The sequence below is a fragment of the Schistocerca gregaria genome, chromosome 8 (assembly GCF_023897955.1).
Source record: "Schistocerca gregaria isolate iqSchGreg1 chromosome 8, iqSchGreg1.2, whole genome shotgun sequence".
Taxonomy (NCBI): domain Eukaryota; kingdom Metazoa; phylum Arthropoda; class Insecta; order Orthoptera; family Acrididae; genus Schistocerca; species Schistocerca gregaria.
This window is the reverse complement of record NC_064927.1, coordinates 135134366-135152014: the sequence shown is the minus strand read 5'-3', so window position 1 is coordinate 135152014 and position 17649 is coordinate 135134366. Positions and strand designations below refer to the sequence as shown.

The window sequence follows — 17649 nt, the reverse complement described above, 5'->3', positions numbered from 1 at the left end:
ACAAAGATTATAAACGATGTAAACAAATTATTAAAGTGAAATTATTTTGGTTATTTATGCCGAAAATTCCGCGCCATTACGTGCTATTGCTGACTGGTTGTGCTGATGCAGCAACGAAGATTACATGAAGCTTTTTTTCTTGTACATATGTGTACACATAATCTAAAGCACCACACACAAACCATGGAAGTTGGGTTTGTTGCAGAGTTCTAGTGCGAGTCGTTTGCGAGACATCGTATTTTGAAAAGTTTCAACTCCGCACTGGTTTGTGCCAATCAACCTCAGTAGTTGCTAGGTACGGTGTTATGTACGGTTACAGTGTGCTTGAGTGTTCCTTGAGGGCACCGCTATTTCCTGGTCGGTTAGTGTGTAACTGTCCAAGCAGTAGCTCGTGAGTGGACTTTGGGTTTTACCAATGAAGAAAAATTCTATATGCTCATTGTGTATGTAGAGTACGGGAGGAGCGTTGTGTAACACCTGCACATCATAACAGAAGGAAACAAGTGACGACAGAAGAAGGGGAAATGAATGTTCTTCAGCGCAATTGCACGAGGAAGTGACATGAGTCAGGCAAGTGTCCTAGGCATTCTGCATCGACATAGGATCCGTCTCTATCACTTCTCTCTCCATCAAGAGCCGGCCGCGGTGGTCTCGCGGTTCTAGGCGCGCAGTCCAGAACCGTGCGACTGCTACGGTCGCAGGTTCGAATCCTGCCTCGGGCATGGATGTGTGTGATGTCCTTAGGTTAGTTAGGTTTAAGTAGTTCTAAGTTCTAGGGGACTGATGACCACAGCAGTTGAGTCCCATAGTGCTCAGAGCCATTTTTTTCTCTCCATCAAGAGCTGCATCAAAACCATTATGAGAATCGTGGAAACTTCTATAGTTGTGCATTAAGACTGGATATTTCAGACGCATCGTGTATCTTGTTGAGTGATGAAGCCACGTCTTCCAATAACGGTCAGGTAAACCGCTGAAACATGAACTATTCGTCTGTTGATAATCCTCCTTAGCTTCGTCAGATAGAATGTCAGCGTCCGTGGAATATAAAGGTGTGGTGTGTGGTAGTGAACCATCAATTCCCCAGACCGCGTTTCATGGAAAGAACACTGAACACGGGCAAGTATGGCAGCCACGTAACAGACCATCGTCCACAGGTGCTAGAAGACATTCCCGTGCAGACCAGGAGGAACCTATGGTACCAAAATGATGCTGTCCAGCCCATAGTCCACAAAGTGCTACAGTATGTGTTCGTGAATAGCTTCCAAATAATAGGATTCGACGCTGAGGACCTATATCTTGGTCGTCCTGTTCTCCGGGTTTGATGCCTGTAGACTTTTTCTGTGACGAAAACTGAAAGACGCTCTCTAAAAGGACATGCCAACTATCCCCGATGAAATGCAACGCTGTATTACTGCAACGTCTTCGGACATCTCCTTTGAAATGCTAGCACGTGTGCTGCAGTCGTTACTTACCAGAACAGCAGAGTGCATTGTCGATGCCGGTAGTCATTCTGAACACGATCTGTGCTGGTTAGTCGCCTCGTTACTGGTCAGACTCCACATAACTAGAGTAAGCACTTGTGTTGGTCTTTAGTCTGTGCTACCACAGGCATTGTACAAGCGTCGACGTGGAAACTTTTCAAAATACGATATTTCACAAATGATTCGCACTAGAATCCTGCAAAAATACCGCTGACATTCAAATTTACCCTACTTATAGTTTGTCAATATCAACGGGCATTGTTAAATTTAAAAAGCTAAATGTTTGCACAAAAAATACGCTTTCTAAGTGTTACTGCAATCTGTTGATTGGCTAACAATACGAGCCCCTGCCTTTCAATCCATTCTGTGAAAACCACTCATCAACAGCGCTTTCCATTTTGACAATATTTGCATGGCAAGTTATGATTCACCCTGTATTGTTATCGGTACGCTTACCACATCAAGGGCTATCAATATCTTCCAACGCCTTGTACATAAAAAGTGGAACTTTTCGGAGTTAGTGACGAAAACGTAAGCTCAAGTTATTGGACAGGCCTTGAGCTAGGAATGGGGACTACTTACATACCCAACAAAAGGATCGTCTTGCTGTAGCTATCTTACAATGTGGGGTAAATGTTTGGCTATTACACACTTCCTCCAACTTAGGCAAACGTAGAAAATCAGTTGGTTCTTTCTGCATTAGATGTGGTCTACGATACGCCATTAAGGGGCTTATGGAGGCACTATTTAGGTCATGGGCGGTTTCTGAGAAAACCCGAAAAAAAGGTTCTTTCAGCATTTTATCGCTTTTAGCAGCTAATATCTGCATAGCTAACCGTAGCAAATTGTCTAAATTTTAGTAGTTTTCTCTACGCTTTTATCAAAGTATTATCTTCCCTTTTTCAAAAATCTTTATCCGTTCGGGTTCTAAAACTGAGCCGCGTATTCCAAAGCAACAATGAACAGCAAATAACTAAAATTAAAAAGTAAATTTAGGTATATGTATTTCTATTCCTCTTCTCGTTGTTGTTACTATATTTCTTCTAGAATCGCATTTCAAGTATATGGGTTCGATTTCTACCAGTTTACCTCTTAGAAACATCAACTGCGCAACCTCAACGTAAGATATCAGTCTTCATAACGTAGCACAACAGACGTTCCATCTGGGTATGTTACTTTATTTATGGCACGACTTAACTAAAAGAAGGGACTCGTTGATAGGAAGTACCCTGACGTATCAAGAAATCTACAGTTTGCTAAAAGAAGTAAGTGTGGAGGTCACAAATTGTACACAGAGACCAAGACATTGATACAGGTAGGTGTAGGAGTAAACAGGGCACAACAAAGTTTAAAAAAGTGTTTGAAAACTAAGAAGTCGGAAAAAGTTGTGAAGAAGAAGAAGAAAGGTTTATTGTTAAATAGTTCACATGGTGGATGTGTTAGCCAACTGTTGCAGGGTGAACTAGGGTCAGGTTATCAGTTCACAAGTTTTTGTAAACCTAATGCAAGTCTGGGTCAGGTGATAGAGGACGTATGTTAACTTTGCAGAGACTTCACAAAAGAAGTCAGAGTGGCAATAGTGTGTGCGGAGGGCAACACCATAGACAGAGAGCCTAATTATTCAATTAAGGTTGATCTGGTAAAGTTAGCTTCAACAACGAGACATGTGTTGGGCTTGTATCTGTTCTCATATAAACTCTTCTGTTAGGAGACTCAATTTGGAGGTGGAGCAGCTGCTTGGATCAGGTATATGGTCTCATATCAGTGTGGTTCCTGTTAGCCCAATCAGCAGGTGGCACCTTACTAGGCAGGAAAGGGAAGGGGAAACTGTCTGGGCCAATACCAAATAACTGTCTGGGGGAGGGGGACACTATCACAAGTGGCAAAGTACCAGCGCTTACAAGTGACAGAATAGCAGTTTTTTTAGGGTAGAGAGAGCAGAAACAAAAGATGTTCAGAGACAGGCTGAAAATGACATGTACATTGATAAAACAGCCAGGCAGATAAGAAATTTTAATGTACAAAATTCTTGGAGACAGCCGCTGGTTGAAACTAGAGATACTGAAAAACTGACAGAAAAAATTAGGTTCATCTAGTTGTAATTCAGTGAGTGCACAAAACCAGTTATCCTTATTGCGTCCGAATATCTGAGAGGTAAAGGGTTATCTTAATGAGTTGCTTATTTATGTTGAAGAATTAGAGTTTACAAAACCAGATGATGTAATCTGCCTCTCTGAACATCGTGTGACCACTCATATCAATGTCTTGTATGTTACAGGATTCAAGTTAGCTCCTTACTTTTGTAGAGAAAAAAGGGAGAAAGGAGGAGTTGCCACATTTTTCAGAAACTGTTTTGATTTCAAGAATATTAATATTAATAAATTTTGCTCAGAGCAGCAGTTAGAATCTTTTGCAACAGGAGTAGTATTTGATAATATGCCCTGCCCTTTATTAGTAAGTGTATACAGAGCACCTTCAGGAAACTTTAACCTCTTTACAAAAAAACTAGAAGTTCGTTGTCCACATCTAATAGAAAAAAAACCCAGGAAATAGTGGTTGCTACTGACTTTTATGTGGATTTATTGATAAGCTCTGTCAATGAACAGTTATTGCAATCAGTACCGTTGTCATTCAGTTTAATTTCTGCTGTGAATTTAAAAGTAGCATACATAAATGCTCTGAGACTGCTATTGATAATATTTTAGTAGAAAAATCTAGGAAAAAAAGTTATATCACAAAACCAATGTACATGTGCTATCTGATCATGATGTGCAGCATCTTGTGTTAAATTTTGAAACATGCCAGGATTAAAAAATCTATTAAATTTGAGTATAGGAGAGTAGTAAATCAGTCAAAAATTGAGAAGATGAGGAGATTGCTCAAAGACATGAAGTGGGTAGAGGTTTACAATACTGCTGACTCAAATACAAAATACGAATCATTCATTAGTAAAGTTACTCCCTCTTTTGAAAATTGTTTTCGCCTAAAGATAACTCAAATCAAACAGAACTCTAAAAATAAACCATGTATTACATAAGGAATAAAGATATCATGTGGGATAAAAAGGAAACTTTACCTACTATTTAGGAACAGTTTTGATTTTAGCAGTGTAATGCATTACAAAGAATACTGCAAAATATTGAAGCAAGTAATCTAGGAATCAAAACAGCTTTATTATGAAAAAAAGATAATTACACCTGCAACAAAATAAAAACTCTATAGGATATAGCGAAGACAGCAAAGGGTGGGGCCACAAAGGAAAAGGGACAGATATCTCTGAAAAGAAATGAGACATTGATAATAAGTGCATGTAGTGTTGCACACTTAAACAAGCACTTTGTTTCTGTTGCTAAAAGCTTGCGTTTATCAATTCAATAGAAATGACTCTCACATCTCCCAAAGAAGTAGCATTTATCATAAAATCCCTAAAAATCTAAGTTTTCTAGTGGATATGATAACATATCAACGAAGTTAATCAAAGAGTGATCATGTACGTTGAGTTCTATCTTAAGTTATTTGTGTAATCAAATTCTTATCATGGCAACATTTCCACATTGGCTAAAATATGCTAAAGCTAAGCCTCTTTACAAGAATGGGGATAAAGAGATACCATCAAACTATCGTCAAATTTCACTTCTGCCAGCTTTTTGAAAAATATTTGAAAAGCTTGTGTTCAGGCGTCTCATAAAGCATCTGGCTGCAAATAATATATTGTCCAAGTCACAGTTCGGATTTCTTAAGAGTTCTGTTGTAGAGAAAGCTATTTACACACATTGAGGATGTACTTAATTCATTAGTTAATAAATTAGAGGCTACTGGCATTTTCTGTGACCTATCGAAAGCCTTTGACTGTGTGAATCACACCGTTATCCTAAGTAAATTAGAATGTTATGGAGTCACTGCCAGTGCTTCGAAATGGTTTGTGTCTTATCTAAGTAACAGGAAAGTAAGGCTGTTGATGCGCAATACCTGTGCAGTAGGAAGTCAGTCTTCATATGATTTGAAATTAATTACATGTGATGTTTCTCAAGGTTCCATCTTGAATCTGTTGCTGTTTTTTTGTGTACATTAATCACCTCTCGTGTTTTACATTGCCAGGTGCCAAGTTCGTTTTGTTTGCAGATGGCACAAACATCACAATAAGTAGCAAGTCAAGTACAGATATAGAAATGGCTGCTTATAAAAATTTCACTGGCATTTATAATTGGATTAAAGTTAATTTACTGTCACTAAACTTTGAAAAGGCCCATTATATGCAGTTCAGAGCCTGTAATAGATTTTTTTCCAGCACGTGTATAACATGTGAAGACATGCAGATCAAAGAGGTAGACAGTGCTACATTTCTGGTATTACAACTCGATAATAAATTCAGTAGGGAAGGGCATACCACAAAACAGTTGAAATTTCTAAATAAGTCTGTATTTGCAGTGAAAATGATGTAACGTGTAGCAGATATAAATATAAAAAAACTTGCATACTTTGCTTACTTTCATTCTATTACGTCATATGGGATACGGGAGTACTCATTAAACCTAGGAAAAGGTTACAGCATGCAAAAGTATATAGCAAGATTCATTTGTGGTGCAAATTCAGGAATATCATGTAGAAACTTGTTCAAGAAACTTGGTGCTCTAACCACTGTTTCTCAGTATAGTTATTCCTTAATAAAATTTTGCGAGTAACGTCTCTATTTCCAACCAACAGCCCAATCGCAGAATAAATATTAGGAATAAGAACAATCTACATAAAGACTTAAAAACACTTATCCTTAGAAAAAAAAGGGTTCAATATTCAGGTACACAAATTTTCAATAAATTGCCAGAAAACATTAAGAGCTTGGTTTCAGATAAAGCACAGTACTGACGGAGCTTGAAAGACGTTTTGATAGGCGACTCCTTCTACTTTAGAGATGAACTGGGACTGTTAGAACAGCTTAAGCAAAAATGTCTGTTAGATTTCAGTTTTGATGTCACTTGTTCACAACAGTGAAGATTAGGTATTTTGTGTATGATAAATTTACTAAAGTGCATAGCTATGTCTCATTCTGCCAGTGTATTAAATCTGTAAATAGACTACTGGCCATTAAAATTGCTACGCCAAGAAGAAATGCAGATGATAAACGGGTATTCATTGGACAAATATATTATACTAGAACTGACATGTGATTACATTTTCACACAATTTGGATGTATAGATCCTGAGGAATCAGTACCCAGAACACCCACCTCTGGCCGTAATGACGGCCTTGATACTCCTGGGCATTGAGTCAAACAAACCTTGGATGGCGTGTACAGGTACAGCTGCACATGCAGCTTCAACACGATACCATAGTTCATCAAGGGTAGTGACTAGCGTATTTTGACGAGCCAGTTGCTCGGCCACCATTGACCAGACGTTTTCAGTTGGTATGAGATCTGCCGAATGTGCTGCCCAGGGCAGCAGTCGAACATTTTCTGTATCCAGAAAGGCCCGTACAGAACCTGCAACATGCGGTCGTGCATTATCCTGCTGAAATTTTGCTTTTCGCAGAGATCGAATGAAGGGTAGAGCCAGGGGTCGTAACACATCTGAAATGTAACGTCCACTGTTCAAAGTGCCGTCAATGCGAACAAGAGATGACCAAGACGTGTAACCAATGGCATCCCATATCATCACGCCGGGTGATGCTGTAAACAGAACCTGGAGTCATCCGAAAAAATGACGTTTTGCCATTCGTCACCAAGGTTCGTCGTTGAGTACACCATCGCAGGCGCTACTGTGTGTGATTCAGCGTCAAGGGTAACCGCAGCCGCGGTCTCCGAGCTGATGGTCCATGCTGCTGCAAACGTCGTCTAACTGTTCATGCAGATTGTTGTTGTCTTGCAAACATCCCCATCTGTGGACTTAGGGACAGAGATGTGGCTGCAAGATCCGTTACACTCATGCGGATAAGGTGCCTGTCATCTCGACTGCTAGTGATACGAGGCCGTTGGGATCCAGCACGGCGTTCCGTATTATCCTCCTGATCCCACCGATTCCATATTCTGCTAACAGTCATTGGATCTCGAACAACGCGAGCAGCAATTTCGCGATACGGTAAACCGCAATCGCGATAGGCTACAATCCGACCTTTATCAAAGTCGGAAACGTGATGGTACGCATTTGTCCTCCTTACACGAGGCATCACAACAACGTTTCACCAGGCAACGCCGGTCAACTGCTGTTTTTGTATGAGAAATCGGTTGGAATCTTTCCTCATGTCAGCACGTTCTAGGTGTCGCCACCGGCGCCAACCTTGTGTGAATGCTCTGAAAAGCTAATCATTTGCATATCACAGCATCTTTTTCCTGTCGGTTAAATTTCGCGTCTGTAGCATGTCATCTTCGTGGTGCAGTAATTTTAATGGCCAGTAGTATATTAGCAGTCCCAGTTTACTGTAGTAAGTTCATATGTTTTGACAATCTCCTGACAGCTGGTGAGGGTATTGAGTATTATATTCAAATGTTCTATGTTTTCTATGTTATGCTTTCTGGCATATTCCACACACACGGGAATCATCTCATTTTTGGGTCTATGAAACGGAAACTGAATATAATCTAATCTAATTCAACAGTAAGCAGCTTCAAACATACGTTCGCTGCAGTAATTATGCAAAGGGTAGAGGATTGCACAGACTAGCATAGAGACCTACAGTAAACCAGTCTTCGGACTGTAGACTAGAACAACAACAACATTTTATTTTGCAGCAGTGCGATGTTTATAAAAACGAATTGTTTTTAACGGTAAAATCATTATCTTAACTACGATACATCGAAGAAATCTAAGGGACAGTTCCATGTCAACATTTAAAATACATTTATTTTTTAAAAAATCTGTAAACTGTGATAGAAATACATATACTTTCAACTAGTAATGAGAACGATTTTATGTATAGCAGTTATCTTTCATGCATTGAGTTTCACCATACATACATATAATTATATATTTATATAATTTTGTAAGCACTTCACACACTTATCACCACAAAAATGTCCTTATCACCACAAAAATGGCTCTGATATTTAGTCTGTGTCAACACAACAATTGCATTTCCTCACTGCCTTTCATAGCTAGGTAGCTTTCTGCCAATCTACAATCAGAAGGGCACAACCAACAAACACATGGTTTTAACAGTTACTTACCATTGGAGAGCAAAGCATAACATTGTGGATGTCCTATAGTATCCATTTATTTAACTAATTGGTTTTGGCTTAGGAGGCTACCACAGACTAATACTATAGAAGAACCAAAATTCTTTTCTCTTAATTTATGAATATTGTTCTGTCAAGCAGAAACAGAAGAATCGATTTAACCTTGTAAACTCTGCTCAGGCTAAACGCCAGATTTAAGGCACTGTAAGGAGGCTGGATCAGTCATTCACACGCTTGTCTGCCGTGTGTTTGTAGCATTACATGCTTGTCACTGTGTCTGACTGAGAGTGTAGTCCAATGTGTTTATACGCAGAGTGATTGTTATTAACGTTTGAAAACCACAGCAGCGATGTAGATGAAGCTAAGACAAATGGTTTAATATGAGACACGATGTGGATACGCCCTAAGACAAATGATTTAATCTGAGACACATAGGGCCACAAATATCGGGAAACACCCCAAAATTTGGTGACAAATGTTGAAAAAGTTACATCACTAGGTGACGCATGTCGCCGCACGTGCAGCCCTTGGGCTTATCGACCCTTCCTTCATTGATTGGGGCTGTGCCACTCATCACTCCGCTATATAGTATCATTGCCGCAGATACTACTACAACGCCGCGCCAAAACAGGGTTGGCAGCCCGTCGTCTGCCGAGCACAGCGCATTCTAGCGGGCTGTGCAGCTCGACGGAACTGGAGTGTGCCTCGTTCACTTCTTAGCTAGATTTCAACCTAGGCAGACGCACTTTCATAATTGAACCTCAGCCAGTTCTGTAATGTTTGCATTGATTCTCTGAGGAGGACCCATCAGGCTTCGTCCCTGAGAATATGTTGTATTAGTTCATGCTATTCCATGTTACGAGATTGTCAGTTCATAGCCGCAGCTTCAGTCCTACAAACTACTGAAGATGAGTAATTTCATTGTACGATGTGTTTCTTGAATAATAGTCCTTCTCTCTAAGAGTATGCCGTACCCCATATTATTGCAACCTGGACTCCATCAGCTCCTATCAACTCGGCCTCCTACTTATTTGCATTTAGTAACGAGCTGAAAAGATCCACGCGTTTTGTGCCTCTAAACAATACGCTAGTCTGTTTTCATTCTTGCATAATTATGTGTGATACGATAGCACTCGCGGTACAAGGCCTCAATGAATCGGTTTACGTTTACGAAAACAGAGTAGCCTAGCGGAGCGATATGTAGCAATGCCCCCTGCCAGTGAGAGCAGGATCGATAAGACCAGTTGCTGCGATGCACGTCATCTGGTGAAGTCACATGTTCAATGTTTGTCATCCACTTTTGGGGTATTTCCTGACATTTGCAGCCCCATGTGCCTGTAATTAAATTAGCTCTTTCAGGACCGTATACGTCGCTCTGTGTGTATTCAAACGTTAATAAAAATCACCCTGTAGTATGCACTCTCCCTCATTCGCTCCGACCACCTGTTGCAGGCCACTCTTTGAGGCACAGTTGGCGGAAGCCTATGCCACAGCCTCCATGACGAGTCTGAGGGACACAGAGAGATAGTTGCCAAACACCTGTTGGAGCTCCCCTGTCAACGAGGCTGGCGGACACAGGTGGATGCAGTCGGCGACCACCTGTTAGAGCAGCGTCGACGCCAGCTGGTGTTACTGCGGCCCCGCCGCCGCCATGACGAGGCTGGGAGACACGGGGGACGCGGCTTCCGCCTGGTAGCGCCGCCAATGGCCGCTACCCGTGGCGTCACGAGCAGGCTCGCAAGGCGTGTCCCGCACCACGTCATCTACCGCGCCGGTGAAAACGTGGTAGTTGTACTCCGTCGTGTTGATACGGCCCAGCAGCAGCACCGGGTACACATTCGTCAGGAACCACAGCTCGTTTCGCGACGCGTCCACCTTACAACAGACACATTAAGACATTGTGTACTTTATGCAACGTATTTGTACGGGGTTCCAAAAATTCTTTCCGTGATTACATAAATTGATACCTCAGGCTGTAAGAAAGATACAAATATGAAACTTGTGTAGAATTGTTTACAACTATCAAATTTTTTTCTGTTTTCGGCTCTCTGTACGTAAGAAGTGGATGTGGTTCAGTGCCCAAAAAGGCATGTTTACCAATCAGGAGAAGGCACAGTGTGTTCTGTGTGTTCACTAACCACAGCGCATAAACGCTTCCAGACAATATTTGGAAGGAATTCACGTGATAAGAGCATTAAAGCCTGGTATGAGAAGTTCAGGAGCACAGGATCGTTTGCTGATCTTCCGAGGTCCGGTAGACCAAGAACCTCAGCACACAGGGTGGAAGCTGTAAGGCAGTCTTTTGTGCGAAGTCTGAAGAAATCGGTGCGCAGGGCCTCACGTGAATTACAGATGCCAAAAAGCTCTCCATGACATTTTACACAAACGTTTATTGTTTCCTGCACACAAACTGCAAATTGTTCAGGCCTTGTTGCCCAATGACAGTACACGTCGATAACACTTTGCGGTCAAAATGCTATCACGTATTGAGGACGATGATGGTTATCTCAGACGAATTGCCTTTTCCGACGAAGCGACCTTTTTTTGTCAGTGGGGTAGTGAATCGCCATAATGTGCGCATTTGGGGTTCACAACCCCCTGGCGAGGTCATGGAGTGCACCAGAGGCAGTCCAAAGGTGAATGTTTGGTGCGCGCTATTGCACGATCGAATTATCGGGCCATTCTTCTTCGCTGAGGCTACCATCTCATCTGCAGTGTATCTGGACATGTTGCAACTGTATGCTGTTCCGCAGCTGCTTCACTATCACCCCGATGTCTTGTTTCAGCAAGATGGTGCATCGCCTCACGTCCGTGCCTATCTCGATATGACCTTTCCTGGGCGATGGATTGGTCGTGATGGGCCAACAGTTTGGCCTCCACGCTCTCCTGACATAACCCCATTAGACTTCTTTTTATGGGGTTATGTCAAGGACGAGGTCTACAGAACACGTTTACCAGATCTTGAAACCCTGCAGCAACCTATAACTATCGTTGAATCGATACCTCCAATGATGTTGGCTAATGTGTGGACGGAAACTGAATATCGCCTAGATGTGCTACGTGCTACAAAGGGTGCTCATGTGGAAGTTTACTGATGTGTGAAGAAAACTTTGATAGTTTGTAAACAATTAGACACCAGTTTCATATTTGTATCTTACTTCTAGCCTGAGTTATCAATTTATGGAATCAGGGAAAGACTTTTCGGACACCCTGTATTTCACAAAGCACCGAGTGTTTGAGGTACGGTATCTTTCTCTGTAACTTACAAAATAATAAGCATAATGAATATTTACTCTTCCTGCAGCGTTATGAATGTAGTTTATTTAGTTACTGGCAGAGGAACCCGTCGTTGTCCAGGTATTTAGTTGTGCGTCCACGCCCGTTCCATGCAGCGTCTAGCCACGTGCTTAATGTTTATGGCGTCATATTTCCTGAAATATATGAAGGTTGTTCGCCCGTTCCATGCAGCGTCTAGCCACGTGCTTAATGTTTATGGCGTCATATTTCCTGAAATATATGAAGGTTGTTCGGAAAGTAAGGAACGTTCGGTCGCGAAATGGAAACCACAGTGAAAATCAAAACTGTTTTCTTTGCACATTTAGGTACACCTTCGAGGTACTTCTCTGCATAGTCGCCACTCCGACTTAGACATTGTCGGAGCGTTATACCAGATTTCCAACACCATTGTCATAGAAGGCAGCCACCTGTGCTTTCCAATAATTCTCTACGCTGGTCTATAGCGCGTAACCTGCGCCCATGTATTCTTTTCGTATCCACCGTTTCATGTGAACAGAGATGATACTCAGGACGAGCCAATTAGGGCTGTGTTGTGGGTGATCGAACACTTCCCATCGAAAAGGTTGCAGCAGCGCTTTCACTGCCCCTGCGGAGTGCGGCTGAGAATTGCCATGAAGAAGGAAGTGCGTGGCAGTTGTGTCAGGTGGGCTGCATTCGTTAAGGAGAAGCCTCTCAGTGGGCCCTCCTACTTGGCAGGAGACACAGATGCTCTAAGCTCCGTTACTCGCTCATAGAGCGCTCACAACTGAAGAGTGTCTTGGTGCGATCGACGGACATACTAGACACTGCCCAAAATGTCTGTGAAAAGCCTTGGAGAATTTTCCCAGTAGTTTCTATTTCGCGGCTGATCGTTCCTCACCTTCCAAACAGCCCGCGTACGTCGTACACTGATGTAATTTTGTAGGTACATTCAGCGACATATGTCGATACTGTCTGCGAAATTCGTCGCGAGCAGAGTGGGTACCAAGGAAGCAATAAATTTAAACGTCATGGATGATGTGGCAGTTTCCTCAAGCATCTCATTGTTTATGACGTAATAGCCCATAAACTATGTGCTGTACAACGATACAATTTTGTTGTTACATTCAATGTTATGAATGCATATCGAAATTATAACTTCATGCCTCATGCAGTACTTTTACTGCACTAACAGAGGAAAAATAGTAAGCCATAAATTTTTTTCTTTCATCATTTTGTGGGAGTTGTCAGCGAGAAAAGAAGTTCGCAAAGGTTTAAAATTATATGTAAAGTTTGTAGGCAGTAGTTAGGTGCTCTCATTCACAAGTAATGGGTGAATAAAGTAATCGAATTCACGCGCCGCAAACTACGCTTCTTTTTCCTCCCCACCTCCACACCTCTGTTAGTTAGGTAGTTTTTACAGCTTCAGGTAATTTTTACAGCTTGCATGAAAATAAAGTATGTTCATATGGCTATGAATATATGTACCAAGATTGGTTGCAATCAGTCCACTGGATTAGGACATGTGGAATATACGTACATAAACACACACACACACACACACACACACACACACACACACACAAACACTTTTTACTATATGTATCAATTTACAGAGATTTACAGCAACAAGCTATAATTTTTGAAATAGAACGTTATTTTTTCCTATGTTGCTGACATTTATTAAGCAACTGTAGAAATATCAAAGTTCTCTCTATATTCGTTACGAATCTAGAAATGTTGAAAGTTTTGGGTGTACGCTGTACATAAAGTTGCTGGTATAACAGAACGATGCACAGTTTGAAGGCTGCGTGGCATAAACAGGAGTATTTACACTGAAGCGCCAGAGAAACTAGTATAGGCACGCGCATTCAAATACAGATATGTAAACAGGCAGAATACAGCGCTGCGGTCGGAAGCGCCTATATAAGGCAATAACTGTCTGGCGCAGTTCTCCCGGATGATGAGCTTCGCCCTGACATCTACCCTTCCTACCAACTCTAACCCCTTCTTCCTGCCTCCTCCTCTGGAATCCCTTTCCTCCCCCTCCCTCCTCCTGAGCGGCTTCCCCCTCCTACTCCCCCTCCATCTCTTGTGCCTCCTTCCTGTTTCTCTGCGCTTCCTCCTGCCCTGTCTTCCCTCTTCCTTTCCCACCCCACTTGCCTCCTGCCTCTTCGTGAACCCACTGATGCCCCTCCCCTCTTCATCCCCCTCCTGCCCTGTCTTCCCTCTTCCTCTCCCACCCCACGTGTCTCCTGCCTCTTCGTGAACCCACTGATTCCCCTCCCTCTTCATCCCACTGCTTCCCCAGCTGCCCCTTGCTATCCCCTCCTATTCCATACTCTCTGACCTTTCCCCTCGGCAGGTCCCACCTGGCAGTTTTATTGTTCATCGTGTGTGCTCCCAGTGGGTTTTAAGTGTGTTGTTCCGGAGTGTTTTTACTACTGTGGCCGACTTTTAACCTGTGCATTCAGTGTCTTCTCTGTGTTTTAAGAATCGCCATTTCCTGATGACTTTTTTTTAACTGTCCCCCATGAACGTCTCCATGTCAGTGTATATTTTACCTCCATTTTTTTCCCCTTACTCTGTTTTATGTTCCCCTTTTTTATCTCCTTATGTATGTATCATTTTATTTTTGTTTTACTTGTAGTGTCACTCGGCTGAAGAGCGGCGGATTGTGCCGCTGATAGCCCATATGGGGCAGGCCATATGGGGCAGGGAAATGAAATCACAATAAAGAAAAAAAATGGAACAGTTGTTAGATCGGTTCCTGCTGCTGCAATGGCAGGTTATCAAGATTTAAGTAAGTTTGAACGTGGTGTTATAGTCGGCGTATGAGCTATGGGACACAGCATCTCCGAGGTAATGATGAGGTGGAGATTTCTCCATACGACCATTTCACGAGAGTACCGTGAATATCAGGATCTGGTAAAAACATCAAATCTCCAACATCACAGGGCCTGGAAAGAGATCCTACAATAACAGGACCAACGGCAACTGAAGAGAATCGTTCAAGGTGACAGAAGCGTAATCCTTCCGTAGATTGCTGCAGATTTCAATGCTGGGCCAACAACAAGTGTCAGGATGCGAGGCATTCAGCGAAACATCGTCGAGATGGGTTTTCGGAGCCGAAGGCCCAGTCGTGTACCATTGACGACTGTACGACACAAAGCTTTATGTCTCGGCTGGGCCCGTCAACACCAACATTGGACTGCTGATGACTGGAAGCATGTGGTCTGGTCAGACGAGCCTCGTTTCAAATTGTATCGAGCGGATAGACATGTACTGGTATGGAGACAACCTCATGAATCCACGGACCCTGATGTAAGCAGGGGACTCTACAAGCTGGTGGGGGCTCTGTAAAGGTGTGGGGCGTTTGCTGTTGGAGTATAAGGGAGCCTTGATACATCTAGATACGACTCTGATAGGTGACATGTATGTAAGCATCATGTGTGATCAACTGCATCCATTCAAGTCCATTGTGCATTCCGGCGGACGTAGGCAATTCAGCAGGACAATGTGACACCCCACCGTCCAGAATTGCTATGGAGTAGCTCCAGGAACACGTTTCTGTCTTCCAACATTTTAGCTGGCCGCTAAACTCCCAACATGAATATTATTGAGAATATCTAGGATGCTTTGCAACATCCTGTTCAGAAGATGTCCCCATCCCTTCGTGTTCTTACTGATTTATGGACACCCCTGCAGGATTCATGGTGTCAATTCCCTCCAGCACTACTTCAGACATTAGTCGAGTCCATGCCACCTGTTGTGCAGCATGTCTGCGTGCTCACGTGGGTCCTACAAGATGTAAGGCAGGTGTACCAGTTTCTTTGGCTCTTCAGTGTAGATGTTGTAGTTGTTGTTGTGGTCTTCAGTCCTGAGACTAGTTTGATGCAGCTCTCGATGCTACTCTATCCTGTGCAAACTGCTTCATCTCCCAGTACCTACTGCAGCCTACATCCTTCTGAATCTGCTTAGTGTATTCATCTCTTGGTCTCCCTCTAAGACTTTTACCCTCCACACTGCCCTCCAGTATCAAATTGGTGATCCCTTGATGCCTCAGCACATGTTCTACCAACCGATCCCTTCTTCTACTCAATTTGTGCCACAAACTCCTCTTCTCCCCAATTCTATTCAATACCTCCTCATTATTTATGTGATCTACCCATCTGATCATCAGCATTCTTCTGTAGCACCACATTTCGAAAGCTTCTATTCTCTTCTTGTCCAAACTATTTATCGTCCATGTTTCACTTCCATACATGGCTACACTCCATACAAATACTTTCAGAAACGACTTCCTGACACTTAAATCTATACTCGATGTTAACAAATTTCTCTTCTTCAGAAACGCTTTCCTTGCCATTGCCAGTCTACATTTCATATCCTCTCAACTTCGACCATCATCAGTTATTTTGCTCCCCAAATAGCAGAACTCCTTTACTACTTTAAGTGTCTCATTTCCTAATCTAATTCCCTCAACATCACTCGAATTAATACGACTACATTCCATTATCCTCGTTTTGCTTTTGTTGACGTTCATCTTATACACCCCTTTCAAGACACTGTCCATTCCATTCAATTGCTTTTCCAAGTTCTTTTCTGTTTCTGACAGAATTACAATGTCATCGTCAAACCTCAAAGTTTTTATTTCTTCTCCATGGATTTTAATACCTACTCCCAATTTTTCTTTTGATTCCTTTACTTGCTTGCTCAATATACAGATTGTATAGCATCCCAACCACTGCTTCCCTTTCATATCCCTCGACTATTATAACTGTCATCCGGTTTCTGTACAAATTGTAAATAGCCTTTCGCTCCCTCTATTTCCTGTATTTTACACTGCCACCTTCAGAATTTTAAAGAGTGTATTCCAGTCAACATTGTCAAAAGCTTTCTCCAAGTCTACAAATGCTAGAAACTTCTTCTAAGATAAGTCGTAGTGTCAGTATTGCCTCATGTGTTCCAATATTTCTACAGAATCCAAACTGATCTTCCCTGAGGTCAGCTTCTATGAGTTTTTCCATTCTTCTGTAAAGAGTTCGTATTAGTATTTTGCAGCTGTGACTTATTAAACTGATAGTTCGGTAACTTTCACATCTGTCAACACCTACTTTCTTTGGGATTGGAATTACTATATTCTTATTGAAGTCTGAGGGAATTTCGCCTGTCTCATACATCTTGCTCACTAGATGGTAGAGTTTCGATAGGCCTGGCTCTCCCAAGGCTGTCAGTAGTTCTAATGGAATGTTGTCTACTCCCTGGGCCTTGTTTCGACTCAGGTCTTTCAGTGTTCTGTCAAACTCTTCACGCAAAATCATATCTCCCATTTCATCTTCATCTACCCCCCCCCCCCTCCTTCCATTTCCATAATATTGTCCTCAAGAACATGGCCCCTATATAGACTCTCTATATATTCCTTCCACATTTCTGCTTTCCCTTCTTTGCTTAGAACTGGGTTTCCATCTGAGTTCTTGATATTCATGCAAGTGGTTCTCTTTTCTCCAAATGTCTCTTTAATTTTCCTGTAGGCAGTATGTATCTTACCCCTCGTGAAATAAGCCTCTACATTCTTACATTTGTCCTCTAGCCATCCCTGCTTAGCCATTTTGCACTTCCTGTTTATCTTATTTTTGAGATGTTTGCATTCCTTGTCACCTGCTTCATTTACTTCATTTTTTATTATCTCCTTTCATCAACTAATTCAGTATCTCTTCTGTTAGCCAAGGATTTCTACTATC

General features: G+C 42.1%; 1 protein-coding gene across 2 annotated transcripts in view; it reads right to left on the bottom strand.

Annotated features, from left to right (window-relative positions):
* LOC126285325 (L-dopachrome tautomerase yellow-f2-like) overlaps positions 1 to 17649 on the bottom strand; it is a 497699-nt gene that overhangs the window by 341007 nt on the left and 139043 nt on the right. Inside the window, exon 6 of one of the 2 annotated variants that reach the window (XM_049984628.1) lies at positions 8171 to 10525. The exons of the other annotated variant lie outside the window; for it this stretch is intronic. Coding sequence (XP_049840585.1) covers positions 10280 to 10525 — 246 coding nt within the window. The 3' untranslated portion in view covers positions 8171 to 10279. Of the gene's footprint in view, positions 1 to 8170; positions 10526 to 17649 lie in introns of those variants that run through there. 2 annotated transcript variants of the gene reach the window in all.